The 14,359-nt window shown below is 44.7% G+C and overlaps 1 protein-coding gene across 3 annotated transcripts in view; it reads left to right on the plus strand.

Annotated features, from left to right (window-relative positions):
• The window catches only part of IDE (insulin degrading enzyme), a 2,084,778-nt gene extending 2,075,038 nt beyond the window's left edge, over window positions 1-9,740 (plus strand). For 2 of the 3 annotated variants that reach the window (XM_069611370.1, XM_069611369.1), the window contains one exon: window positions 8,775-9,740. In XM_069611370.1, coding sequence (XP_069467471.1) covers window positions 8,775-8,870 — 96 coding nt within the window. In that variant the 3' untranslated portion in view covers window positions 8,871-9,740. The remainder of the gene's footprint in view (window positions 1-8,774) is intronic. The other variant, XM_069611371.1, reaches the window with a different exon arrangement.
• The last annotated feature ends 4,619 nt before the right edge of the window (window positions 9,741-14,359 follow it).

Here is a 14,359-nt window from a genome sequence, read left to right on the forward strand (position 1 = left end):
GAACCCCATTATCTTCCTCGGAGGCTCCCCCCGACAAGGAAAGTAAGAAACTCTATGGTTTTGGTAGAAAAGTAGCTTCCACGGCAGCCTACCAAACCAGAATCGCGAATTCCACCACACTGTTGGCCAGCTACAACTGCCATCAGTGGGAAGAAGTGGCAGCACTAATAGATTCCGCTCCCGAACCCCTTAAGAGCCAGCTATCTCGCATTTGTGCAAAGGGAAGAAACGTCTCAGGCTGCATTTTAAAAGCAACTTTAGACGCCGCAGACAATGCGGGTAGAATTATAGCAGAGGGGACTGTCATCAAAAGACATGCTTGGTTGAGGCAGTCGGGATTCAGAGCAGAAACACAAGCTGCACTCTTAGACAAACCAGTGGAAAGTGATCTCCTGTTTGGAAAGGCAGTCGAGGACGCACTAAAAAACGCTAAGGAGGAATTCGACACCCTCAAATCCCTTGGCCAGTTAACTACAAAACCACCTAACCAAAGAGGGAACAGCAATTTTCGTCGCCCCCGCGGCCAAAATTCCAATAGAGGAAATATCTATTCCCACACCCAGGGTACACAGTGGAACACCAACTCACAACAGTCTACCCAGGGGTATGGTAGGGCTAGTAGAAGAGGACGTGGTAGAGGCAGAGGCAGCCCCAGTAAAGGAGGCGGCACGCCTCCACCGAAGCAGTGACGCTCATTTCAGGGTCCCTTCCCATGCAACCCCAGTAGGGGGACGAATATCCAGCTTCACCCAGGCATGGGAAGGGATAACATCCGACAGATGGGTGCTGTCGACAGTATCCAAGGGGTACTGTATAGAACTACTGCAACGTCCCCGAAACCACCCTCCAAGACAAAAAGTCCACTCTTTGGAACATCAAAAGATCCTCCTCGAGGAAGTCTACAATCTGCTCCTAAAGGACGCGATAGAACTCGTCCCAGGACACCAGGTAAACAAAGGTATCTATTCAACTTACTTCCTTGTGCCAAAGAAAGATTTAACAATGCGCCCAGTATTGGACTTACGGCCTGCCAACAAGTATGTCAAGCCCCAAAAATTCCGTATGACCACGCTACAAGAGGTAATCCCACTCCTAAAAAAGGGGGATTACATGGCAACCTTGGATATGAAAGATGCCTATTTTCATATTTCTATGCTCCCGGCGCACAGAAAATACTTGCGCTTCAAGGTGGACAGTCGCCACTACCAATTCAAGGTACTGCCCTTCGGGATAGCTTCAGCACCAAGGGTATTCACCAAGGTACTCGCGGTGGCAGCTGCACACCTACGCAGGGAGGCAATCCCAGTGTACCCTTATCTAGACGACTGGCTCATAACGGGGGAAACCCCAGGAATCTGCAGATCAAACATTCAGAGGACTATCGACCTCCTCCACGAATTAGGCTTCTCTATCAACGAGAAGAAGTCAAGTCTGGTGCCAAGCACCTCAAAACAGTTTCTAGGAGCTATCCTAGATACTCAGAGAGAATTGACCTTCCCTTCGGAAGAAAGAATTCGGAATATACTTCTGCAAATTCCGCATTATCAGTCAGGTCAACAGATAACAGTACGCAAAGCTATGCGGTTACTGGGCATGATGGCGTCATGCATTTACCTGGTCCCCCACGCGCGTCTGCGCATGCGTCCCATGCAGGAATGGTTGGCGAAACAGTGGTCTCAGGCAAGTGGTCAGTGGGACGATCTAGTGGTCGTTTCGCCAACACTCGTACAGAGCCTACACTGGTGGACAAGAGAGAATATCGCAAAGGGGAAACCCTTTTACGATCCCGAAGTACAGGCAGTGGTTACTACAGACGCATGCCTGACTGGTTGGGGAGCTCACCATCTCCACCACACAGCTCAGGGTCTCTGGTCTCACTCAGTAGCCAAGAACCACATCAATCTGCTAGAGCTTCTGGCAGTATTCCGAGCGCTGCAGGCGTTCGAGCCCCATCTACTGAACTTGTCGGTGCAGATCAGGACGGACAGCACGACAGCCATGTTCTATCTGAACAAGCAAGGAGGGACTCGTTCGCCAAATCTGTCCAAGCTTGCCCAGAAAATATGGATATGGGCACTCAGCCGGAACATCTTTCCGTCATCACAACATGTTCCAGGGGAGCTCAATTCCCTAGCGGATGCTCTAAGCAGAGACCCCCTCCCAGAAGAACACGAATGGGTCCTTCACAGAGACGTAGTAGAAGATCTCTTCTCTCAGTGGGGTTTCCCCACTATAGACATATTCGCCACAAGCGAAAACAAACAATGCCCAGGATTTGCATCCAGGTTCCCCCAAACGGACTCCCAGGGGAATGCCCTGTGGATGAACTGGTCAGGGATGTTTGCGTACGCTTTTCCACCAACTCCTCTCATCAGGAAGGTGGTGTACAAGATGAACAAGGAATCAATGACGCTCATCCTAGTTGCTCCCATGTGGGCGAGACAACCATGGTTTCCACACCTACGCAGGATGGCGGTGTGCGAGCCCATCAGACTCCCAGCCTGGTACAACCTTCTGTCCCAGCAACAAGGTCAAACACTGCATCAGGAACCCAACTCTATGAACCTAGCAGCATGGCTCCTGAAGTCATAGAGTTTGGACATCTCAAATTACCACAGAGGTGTATGGACATTCTAAAAGAGTCCAGGAAACCAAATACAAGACACTGTTACTTTGACAAGTGGAAAAGATTCGTTATCTGGTGCCAGAATAAACAAATCAACCCGGTTGATTGCACTCCTTCCAACGTTGTAACATACATGCTCCACCTGCTGGATGCAGGGTTGGTTTTTAACTCTCTGAAAGTACACCTGGCAGCCCTCTCGGCTTACACCACATCCCATAACAGGGTCTCGTGGTGGAAAGTACCAGTGGTTAAAGCCTTCATGGAAGGAGTAAAGAGACTTCACCCTCCTATTTCGAACCCACCGCCAGGATGGGACCTCAACGTGGTGCTAGCTAAGCTCATGGGGCCCCCCTTCGAACCCATGCATAAAAGTAGTCTCAAACACCTGACTTATAAAACGGCCTTCTTAGTAGCCATTACCTCCATAAGAAGGGTCAGTGAAATTCAGGCTCTGTCAGTGCAAGATCCTTTCTTTACTATCCACAAGGACAAACTGGTTTTACGCACACACCCTAGGTTCTCACCAAAATTCATATCCAAGTTCCATGTAAACCAGTCCATCGAGCTTCCGGCTTTCTTCCAAAACCCACAAAGCTCGGCTGAAGTACTACACACCCTAGATGTGCGTAGGGCGGTCTTATACTATGTAAATAAAACCAGACCGCTAAGGAAAACAGATCAACTGTTTGTCTCCGTAGCTACAGGCAGAGAGGGGGATCGCGTCTCTAAGGGCGCTATCTCTAAGTGGATTATCAACTGTATACAGCTGTGTTACTCTCTTTCTGAAAAGACTCTGCCGTTTACACCAAGGGCCCACTCTACTAGAGGCATTGGGGCCACTCTGGCTTTCATTGCAAATGTTCCCCTCGACACCATTTGCAAAGCAGCTACTTGGAGCTCTATTCACACTTTTACTCAGCATTACTGCATTGACACTCATTCCAAGACAGATACACAAGTGGGACAAGCGGTTCTAAGACACCTGTTTGCTCATGACCCTTCTCACATCCCACCTCCTTCTTCTGGTACTGCTCGCTAATCTATGCACAGCATGTGATCTAAGCAGATTCCACAAGCCTCAGAAGGGATACATTACTCACCGTAATCGTATTTCTGATGCTTGTATCTGCTTAGATTCACATGCGACCCACCCTTCCTCCCCTCCGAGAGAAGGCGCATGGTTGCTTGTAGTCTTACCTTTCTGTCTATCTGCTTGGACTATCTGTACTCACGCTACTCCTCATGCTACCTCATGTCAGGAAAAACACAATCTGGGGATCCTAGACGCGTGAGGGATCATGGGTACAGTGGACGTCACACTAGGGATAGTATTACTGGCACGCCCTGTGTCGACGCCCTTTTTCGACTTTCGAAAAACAAACTGTAATACTCCGCAGCTTCCACTAGATGTCGGCCTATGCACAGCATGTGAATCTAAGCAGATACAAGCATCAGAAATACGATTACGGTGAGTAATGTATCCCATACTAATGTAGCCAAATAGAGTGCTCAGCCTAACTCTGTAGCCGGTGCTTTAGGGTAAGAATAGGCAAAATTCATGAAAAATGGATGAAACACATTCATCTTTCAGGTTGTAGCACTACAAAAAACCTTACTGGATGTATGTAGAGGACACCCAAGCACTTGTGACTCTGCTTACTTCTACAAAAAACCTTCATTAAGTTTAAGTACAGTACAAAAAAATATATTTAATCATAAGCATGTGCACCATGCCTACACAAATGGCAAACAGGTGATCTTAAAAAACACACACTCGCCCATCCGGGTGGAGAAAGCCACGCGTTCCGCCTGTACACTCGGGCTTCGTCAAGCTTGTAAATCCAATTATGCCAAATGCCACCAGTGAGTTTAAAATAGGCGGCTAGAGTGGCCTGCTGCTTCCTCAACTTCATGCGTTTGCATAATCACATCATTGTTTTAATGATGGCCGAGTGGTGTGGCCTGCTGGATTCCTAGCCCAAAGCGTGTTATTGTTGCATACACAGAGCTGCACTAGCAGACTCTAGGGCTATTTCCCTTGTTTTCGATATATTCTTAGCCGTTCTAATATGGCAGCCAAATCAAGGATGCTCTCTGCCACAGGAGCGCTTGGTGCTCCGATCACGTGATTATGCAAACACGCGACATTGAGGAAGCAGCAGGCCACTCTAGCTGCCTATTATAAACTCACTGGTGCATTTGCCATTATTGGATTTACTAGCCTGACGAAGCCTGAGTGTACAGGCGGAACGCGTGGCTTTCTCCACCCGGATGGGAGAGTGTGTGTTTTTTAAGATCATCTGGTTGCCATTTGTGTAGGCATGGTGCACATGCTTATGATGAAATATATTTTTTTGTACGGTACTTAAACTTAATAAAGGTATTTTGTAGAAGTAAGCAGAGTCACAAGTGCTTGGATGTCCTCTACATACACCCAGTAAGGTTTTTTGTAGTGCTACAACCTGAAAGATGAATGTGTTTTATCTATATATATATATATATATATGTATATAGGCGCTTGCTGCAATCTATTTACTAAAAAGCTTGAAGCTAGCTTTCAATATTACTTTGCTGCTTGCGTTTCTGTGGCATCTGTACACGTATAAACAGCTTAATGTGTTTGTCTATGGCATAAGCTTCTTCACCTTGATCCCAAGATGTCACTTATCCTTGGTACTTTCTTGATGCTTTATGGAATATCCGCATCCTCTGGTTTCTGCATCTCTTCTGTGTGCGTCATCTCTTTCTGTGTGACGTCACCATTCATCCTTGCCTTTCATCTGCTCTGCTTCTTCAGGAATCTCATTCAAATGGCCATCATATTGTCTTGCATGCAGGTATGGTTTTCTCAATGGGTACCTTGCCTCCCAGATTCTCTTAGGTACTGGTACTCTTATGGGTACTGCACAGAGTCCACACTCTGCTCTTTGCTGTTTCAACTGTTCCGAATACATCACATACTTTGGTTCCCACTCTATAGGTAATAAGGGTGGGGTAGTTGGAGGGGGTGGTACTTGGCTGCTCCTCTACAATATTGTGGTGGAAAGTCCCCATCATCGAAGCATTCATGGTCGGAGTAAAGAGACTTCACCCCCCAATTTCAAACCCACCGCCAGGCTGGGATCTCAATGTAGTTCATGCAAAGCTCATGGGACCTCCCTTTGCATAAGGCAAGTCTTAAACACCTACCTATAAAACTGCCTTCTTAGTGGCTAACACTTCTATAATAAGGGTCAGTGAACTTCAAGCATTGTCAGTGCAGGACCTTTTCTTTGTCATCCACAAGGACAAATTGGTTTTACGTATACACCCTAGGTCAGTGATGGGCAACCAGAGGCACTCCAGGATAGACTGGGCACCATGCAGCACAGTGATGGGCAACCCAAGGCCCTCCAGGATAGGCTGGGCACCATGCAGCTGCACAGTGCTCGGCATATCCTGGAGGGCCTCCGGTTGCCCATCACTGTGCCATATGGTGCCCGGCCTATCCTGGAGTGCCTCCGGTTGCCCATCACTGCCCTAGGTTCTCACATAAGTTAATCTCCAAATTTCACGTAAACCAATCCATTGAGCTACCAGCCTTCTTTCAGAACCGAACCAGCTCAGCTGAGGAAAAACTCCATACGCTAGATATAAGGAGGGTGGTGCTTTACTGTGTAAACAAGGCAAGACCGCTCAGGAAAGCAGACCAACTGTCTGTCTAGCAACAGGCAGAGAAGGAGACCGCATTTCCAAGAATGCCATCTCCAGATGGATAGTCAGATGCATACAGCTCTGTTACTCATCAAGCAAAACACTGCCTTTCACACCAAGAGCTCGCCCCACAATGGGTACAGGAGCTACTTTGGCCTTTATCGCAAATGTCCCGCTAGACACCATTTACAAAGCAGCTACATGGAGCTCAGTACATACTTTCACTCAATTATTGCATTGACACTCATTCCAAAGCACATACTTAGGTGGGACGAGCAGTTCTAAAACATCTATTTGCCGCTGGATCTTTTCACAACCCACCGCCTTCTCCTAACACTGCTCGCTAATCTATGCATAGCATGTGATCTAAGCATATTCCACAAGCCTCCAAAGGGACACATACTCTTCCGTTCCCTTTCCTCCATACTACATGGGTGTCCCTTCCAAGGGACCAGAAAAAAACTTCTTCCCCTTTAAATTTAGAGGCGTGCGGGGGTGAGGACCTGGGAGCATGTGCTACCCTGACTCCGCCCTCCAGCGCCACACCTCGGTCCCCTTTTCCGCATCGACAGGAATGGGCCGAATTCACCAGTGCTCCTGGGTTTTGCTTTGGCCATGTAATTCCACGCGCGGATACTTCTTCTTTGTCTTTTTTTGTCTTATTATTTAGGTACTCCGTCCTCAGGCGTCACGCTCCTTCCACAGGGTTCAGCAGGTGTCCATCCTGCAATGGGCTCTTCCCAACTTAAGACCCCCACGCCCTCTGCCTACGTTGCCTTGGCCCAGACCACGGTTGACAAGCTTGTACAGTGTGTGGCGCACTGTCATCGAAATCCCTGAAGAACAGACTTGCCAGGTGGAGGGAGCTCTTCCAGAGTCGCCTCCAGAGGACCTCAAGAACTTCGTGAAACACTGAGCCAGGCCCAAGTTAGGGCCGTTATTTTCCATTGCACAATGCAAAGGAGACTCCTTCCCAAGGACTCTCCCGCACAGGAGGGACCGTTCAGGTCCTTGTACCAGCACGTGCATCGATGCTGCTGCAACTACCGGCCTTGGGGCCGAGGGATCCTTGGATCCTCCCGGTGGCAGTGTTGAGGGACCGGAAGGTTCTTATACCGGATTGTCATCCGAGGGGCTACGCCCTAGTACCGGCAATACATCCGAGGGGGTGTCTAAATGCAGCTCTACTGACCCCTGGGTTGATGGTGTCGCACCTACCGGGTCTGGGCCTGAGGAGCAGGGTAGGCCTCGTGATCCCCATGCAAGAGTCTTGGAGGAGGCTGGGCTCAGTGAGCCGAGCAACGCGTCGCACGCACGTGGCAGGCAGCTCGACAAAATGGCCGCCGCGCCAGTCGTCCTGCAGGCTGTGCTATGCTGATTCCACTGATTGATGGCTTCATTCACCAAGGGGATATCATTGAGGATGAGAAACTGCTTCATGTCAGGCACCAACTTCATGAGGGATTCTCTAGCTTGGACAATGTTAGCTACCCTCCCATGCATTTCATGGGTGTCTTGCTCCCCCTGTGTTGCTTGAGAAACTTGGGTTTCATTTCCAACCTTGGCTGTCTCGATGATCGCTGTGAAGTTCTCCACGATTGAGTTGATGTTGTCTTTCAGCCTCTTATTGTAGGACTGAAGAAGTGTCTCCTTACTCTGAGGCAGCACACGTTGTTGGGACATTTTACCAGCTGGGTAACTCAATGAGCAGCAGCACCACCACTATATCTGTGAAAAACAGCACAGCTCTGATGCTGCCTGGAAGGCTTATGAGGTGTACTCAGCAGTAGAATAGAATTATACATCTACGCCTACTGTAACACTGTATAAGGTTAAACCTGAGGTCGAGGGCTACATTTACATCAAAAACTAGGCACCTGTGGACATAAAGAACTTACTTAAAGCTTTGGTGCATACAAAACTGATGCATAGTCAGGTAATATCTGGTAAGGGGATATTAATACGATGGCTAGAGCATGAGCCATTGTGTGGGCCAAATTGTACACACTTTGCATATATTTTTAACGTGTTACCATATGCCTATAATGTATTTGGTGGTGTCATATGTGATCTGATCAATGCCATCTGTGATGTCATGTGTGGGTATGAGCAGTACATAAGTTATGCTTGCGTAGTTTACCATATCTGGCAAATAGGCACATTTCTATGGATTTTAGTTTTTGTGCTGAAACCATAATGTCCCTTTCGCCAAGTTTCTTCTTCACTGTACATATATATATTTTTTTAAATGTATGTACTCTATACACTTTAATACGAGATCAATCCCTGCCATGTGCTGTTAATTAATTGCTTGCATGTTTTTGTGTTTTAATACAAAACGAAGTGTGGTGTTGTAAGCAGCCTCATTTATTTAATCAACTATGTAACAACGTGTATATGTTATTATAGCTGCTTAAATTCTACCTAATGGTCTTTCATGTATGTTTTTTTGCAGCCTGATGTTGTTCAGAACATGACCGAGTTCAAGAGAAGTTTGCCTCTGTTCCCACTAGTTAAACCACATATCAACTTTATGGCTGCAAAACTTTGAGGAGTCCTACTAAAGAGAAATTCACTTAGATCAGAAATACAATGGCAGTGGAGTCGAATCGGCTAAAACCTATAACGCAAACCTAGTGTTTCCTACTAGATTTCATTAACAATATTTTACTTTAGGAAGAGTAGGGAAGCAAGCATAATTGAGGCCCTTTTGGTTAATACAGCATGCTCATCAGTCAACCATGAAGGCACACTTTCAGTTCTGCGCACACATATTCATGTCATCAAGGGCAGTCCGATTAGGTGAATGAAACTAAATGAAATGTTAAGTCTTGTGTTTGCAGAAAACTGGTATTCTACACCAGTTATTTCATGTTCAAAATATTTCTCCATGTTAATGGTATGGTTTGATTGCTTAGAACACTGCACAATCCTTTAAACAGGTGTATAATTAAAATGCACTGGAACTCCTTTGGGGGATTGTAGCAAAGCAAACCATTTGCAGCAAATAAAGATATTTAACCTATGTTTTGATGAATAACGTGTTAATACTACCTTTTTGTATTTATGATCCATGCAATGTTATTTTTACTAGTATAATTTTTTGTAGATCATTGAAGAACATAAAATGAAACTATTGCGACTTGTAGAAAGGGACATAACAGTGCACATTTATCAAATTTGAGTCTTGCATTGAATGCATCGGAGCAAACTGTTTTAATCTTTATACATATGTCAGGGTTTGATATTTTATATTCAAACTGGTAAATGCTGGAAACGTGTGAGCAGACCATTTTATTAGGTTTTTTATGGACTGCTATGCTCGTCTTTTACAGATCAATCATTTTTTAACTTTATTTCTCAGGGTTATTTAGGTTTGTGTAATTTTAGACTGATGAATAAAATAATTTTATTTAAATGATTTTATTCTTGGATTTCTTATTTCTAAAGTTTTTTTTAGGTATATATGTGTGTACTTTTTAAAGGTTTTAGTTCAGGTTGAGAAGGTCCGATTATTTAAAGTTACTTTTTCATTTTTTTTTCTCCAAGCACTAGCATTCTACTTTGAACTACATGTAGGATATAGTAATCTTTTTTCCTTGACAAATATGAAATGCATAATAAACAAAGGTCTGAATAACATTATTTTCTCTTTGGGGAATCATTAAAAAAATATATGTATATTTTTTGTTTAACATGTTACGGTTTATTACAAACCTTTCATGATTCATTTCCTTCATCAAAACAATCATTACATCTTAAAAACCCATAAAAACGAAAAAAAAGAACATTAAAAAGGGAGGGTGAACAATTTTGGAAGAAGAAAGCATGAAAATGAGGTTAACCGTCTAAACCTTCCTCTGAGTAGTAAGCCTCCAATAAGCTCTCTTAATCCCCCATTTAATTGGGCCATCATTCCCCACTCCCCTTCCATCAACCTCCCTCCACTATCACTCCCCCCTCCCCATCAACCTCCCTCTACTATCAACAATCATCCATACCTCATTTTAGTTCTAAAACTTCAATTACAAACTTTGATATCGCCAGTACCACTAGTACCCTTTCTCCGAAAATAGAGCCTTTCCACCATTCCTCGCTCGTTAAAAACCTATAATGAGACTAAATCACTTAGACATTTCTTCCTTGTCTCAGCTAAGGCCCGACAAACCAACGGGAGGTGTTTTGGTGTTTCTACTTGTACCTTACAGAATCTGCAAAAGGGCGTTAAAACTACCCTCTCCCTTCTGGTTCAAAGAACTTCTTTCTGGGGGAGAATATTTAACCTTAGCCTTAAAAAGACATTCCAGTGTCTATTCAAAGGGTATTCTACCAGGTATTTTGGCAGTTGATTAATGGCCCTCTGCTCCATATTAAGGTTGATGGTTACTTTATATGATCTTTTTGCTATGGTCTCTATTCAGTCTAGTCTTCTCAGCTGTATATTAACTTTACCTGGATTATTCAGCAGCGTATCATCCTTTAAATCCAATTCTTCAAGTACCTCTCTGTTCTTAATTTTCCAGGAGTCGATTATCCCATCCCTCAAAACCCTTGCTTCTTTCTCTTCACCTCTCAATATGTCCAGGGACGGGAGGGTGGTTGTTCAACCCAATACTTTTCCTATAGAGACATAAAGATTTCCACTTAACCATAGATTGAAGGGATTGAAGTCCCAATTCAAATCTAATAAGCACTACCGGTTAAGAATTTGGCGAATCCAGCACCCGCCTCCAAAGGATCCCCTCCAACAAGTTCCAGAAAAAGACTTGTACTCTCAACGCTGTTTCCGCCTCATATAATAGAATAGGAGTGACCTTTTGCTTGTAAAAAGGTCCAATAGGGACGCGCGTGAATTTGCCAAATGTTCTTAGTATCACTTTGGGTTGGGTCACAAATCTAATACATTTGCGCTTAAGCTCATCAGTCCATAGCTTCTCGCTTAAGTTCTTGTTAATCAAGACACCAAAGTATGTTATGGACTCCAAGCGCTCAATGTTCTGGGTGCCTATGTACCACGACAATTTCTGTTTAGCATTCCTCCTGGCGCTGGTAAATGCCATCATTTTCGTTTTGTCTGTTTATTCTCAACTCATTTGATTTAAAGTACGTGTTCAGATGACTGAGCATCCTTTGTTAGGCCTATTGGTGTTCGATCTATCACCACCAAGTCATCTGCATACATGACCCACGGAATGTTCTTGACTGGACGCCATTTCTGACAGGAATAGATTGAAGATTGTGGGTGCCAAAGGGCAACCCTGTTTCAGCCCCTATATGTTGGAATCGAAGCTGAAAGTAACCCTTTAGCAGTCAGTCTGACCTGGATTGAGGTCCCCGAATAAAGGCTCTTTATGGCTTCCAATAGATCTGGCGAACATGCCCAACTAGACAGCTTTTCCCACAATATCTCTCTATTAATGCTATCAAAGACTTGCGCCAGATCAATGAAAGCCATATATACATTCTGCTTGTTCGCCAGTACTCGTACCTTGAGAACATTTAGTATGAAGAGTTTTGGACTAGTTCCCACCCCTGCAACAAAACCTGTGTGTCTTATCTCACTATACCCTGATTCCTGTACCCATGTGTTCATATGTTTTAATAATATTGAGGTGAAGAATTTTCCTAGAGAATCAAACATGGATGGGCCTATAATTTCTTGGATTATCCCTTTCCCCTTTCTTATAGATTGGGACCACAAGGGCCATCATCCATGATGGTGGGACTTCTCTTACTGCCAATATTTGGGTGAACAGGGTCATACAGAATCAGACCCTTCTTCCGTGTTTTGTTTAAGGATGTGATTTAAGCCATCTGGGCCTGCAGCTCTCCAAGGGTTTAATTTCTTTATCTGATTTAATATATCCACCCTATCATATTCACCTATGGCAACAAACTCTTCTGTGTTCTTAACACGGGTGCTTGATCCGAGGAAGAAACGAGGTAGTTGAAAAATCAAATCCACGTTCTTTGGCACTGCTACTGTCATAGCAGCCAGCTGGAAAGTGGTACTATTATTAAGCAGTTTCCAGAGAGTTAGAGTATTTCTGTTTCCAAAGCCATCATCATGGTTTTCCGCGTCTTCTTGAAATCGTTGGGCTTTAGACGCTAACAGCCAATTCCTATACTGCTGTTTCCTTTGTTTTTTTTAACTTTGGTTTGTCTCCAGATTGTTGTTGATCTAGAACACGTAGGTCAGATCTTAATGACCTTTTCATCTATTTCACCATATTGCTGGAAAAATGTGCCCTCCTTAGATCCTGTGTTATACCCGGATATGATTTCTGCTTAAAGGCCAGAAATACACTAGAATAGTGTACACCCCCACCTTTATTCAGCATCATTCCCTGAAGTTTGGTTGTAATCTTTCCCCCGGTTTATAGTGATAATTTCGAAAACAATAATGTCGAAAGTCATTATTTTGAGAGAAAAAAATGTCTAAAAAAAAGTTGCATTTTTTTTCAATACGTTTTTTTTTTAAATGGGGGGGTTCCCCCCCAACCCCCTTTTTAATTTTTTTTTTTTTTTTTACTCCCAGACCCCAAAATAAATATATAATTTAAAAAAACGGAATTCGACATTTTTTTTTCGACATTTTTTCAAAATTATGACTGACCACCCTTTCCCCCCTCTTTAAGAGGAATTTTCAAGCTGTTGCACCCCTGATTAACCTGAGGGCCTTCTGGTGTATCCCTAACCGCCTTCGTTAAACCCTCAAAGGTGAGTTGCAGTAAGCAGTGGTCGCTATTTTTCATTGGGGTTATCTTTAATGTGTCTAGCCATTCATACATGTCGTTGGAAGCAAAGACATAGTCCAAATGAGCAGTTTGAGGGCCCATGGACCAGGTCATTTCCCCTGGGCGATCACCTTTTATGTTAACATTTATCATAGTAATGTTCTGCTCTTTTAATTCCAGCACCCATGCAGCTACTTTGTTTGATAGAAATGTTCTCACACCAATTAACTGTGGCCTCGGGACAAGATGGATTTTTTAAGGGAGCCGATGGGGAAATTGGAAGAATTTGCTAAGGGCGAGATCATCCTTGGTGGGGATCTAAATTTGGCATGGCAACCTTCACTGGATAGGAGCTCCGGAGGGTCCCTTGGTCATGGAGCACCTTCTAAGGGGCTTCGTCAAAAAATGGATCACTTAGCGTTGTGTGATGAGTGGCGGGTCCTCAAAGCGCAGCAAAGGGGTTTCACACAATTTTCCCACGCTCATAACTCAATGTCAAGGATTGACTACTTTTGGTTTTCCGAGGGGCTACGGTAGGGGGGTGGGGGGGCTTCATAGTCCGAGGGATGCATATTGGTCCTTTTACGATGTCTGATCACGCCCCTCTTTGGATGGACCTCATAACTCCAGGGGAAAGGGGAGGACTGTGGAGATGGAACCTCCTGCAATAATACTGCAAGATCCTACGTTATGGGATGCGATTAGGGTAAAGATCGAGGAGTATTTTGCCCTTAATGATACGGGTGATGTTAGGCAGGGTACAATCTGGGATGCATTCAAGGCGGTCTTGAGAGGTCACCTGATTGCCATGAAGGCAGCAAAAGATAAAATAAGAGTTCAATGGGAGAAGGAGTTGGAGCAGAAGATTCCGGAGGCTCAGAGGGAACTCACGCGACAGCCCTCTGTGGGCCTGAAAAAGGCATTGAGGCACCTCCAGGGTCAGTTAGATGTTCTTAGAACAAAATAAGCAGAGAGAAGCCTCTTATACCTTAGGCATTGGTATTATACCAAAGCTAACAAACTGCTGGCTAGACAACTGAGGGCCAAGCAGCAGGCTTATGCGGTCAGGAACATATGTAATGAACAAGGGGAGCTGCTAACCAGAACTAAAGATATAGGGGAGGTCTTCAGGAGTTATTATCAAGGGCTGTACGCAACAGACTACCCAAGTAGCTATATTTCAAAACCCTAAAAATTCCTCAGATTTCGGAAGATGATAGAGTACTCTTAGATCGGGAAATTGGGGAAGAAGTCGTCAAGAGGGCAATAGACGGTCTCCCGTTAAATAAGGCTCCAGGCCCTG

This window comes from Ambystoma mexicanum, chromosome 8, assembly GCF_040938575.1.
Source record: "Ambystoma mexicanum isolate Mex_15411 chromosome 8, UKY_AmexF1_1, whole genome shotgun sequence".
Classification (NCBI taxonomy): Eukaryota; Metazoa; Chordata; class Amphibia; order Caudata; family Ambystomatidae; genus Ambystoma; species Ambystoma mexicanum.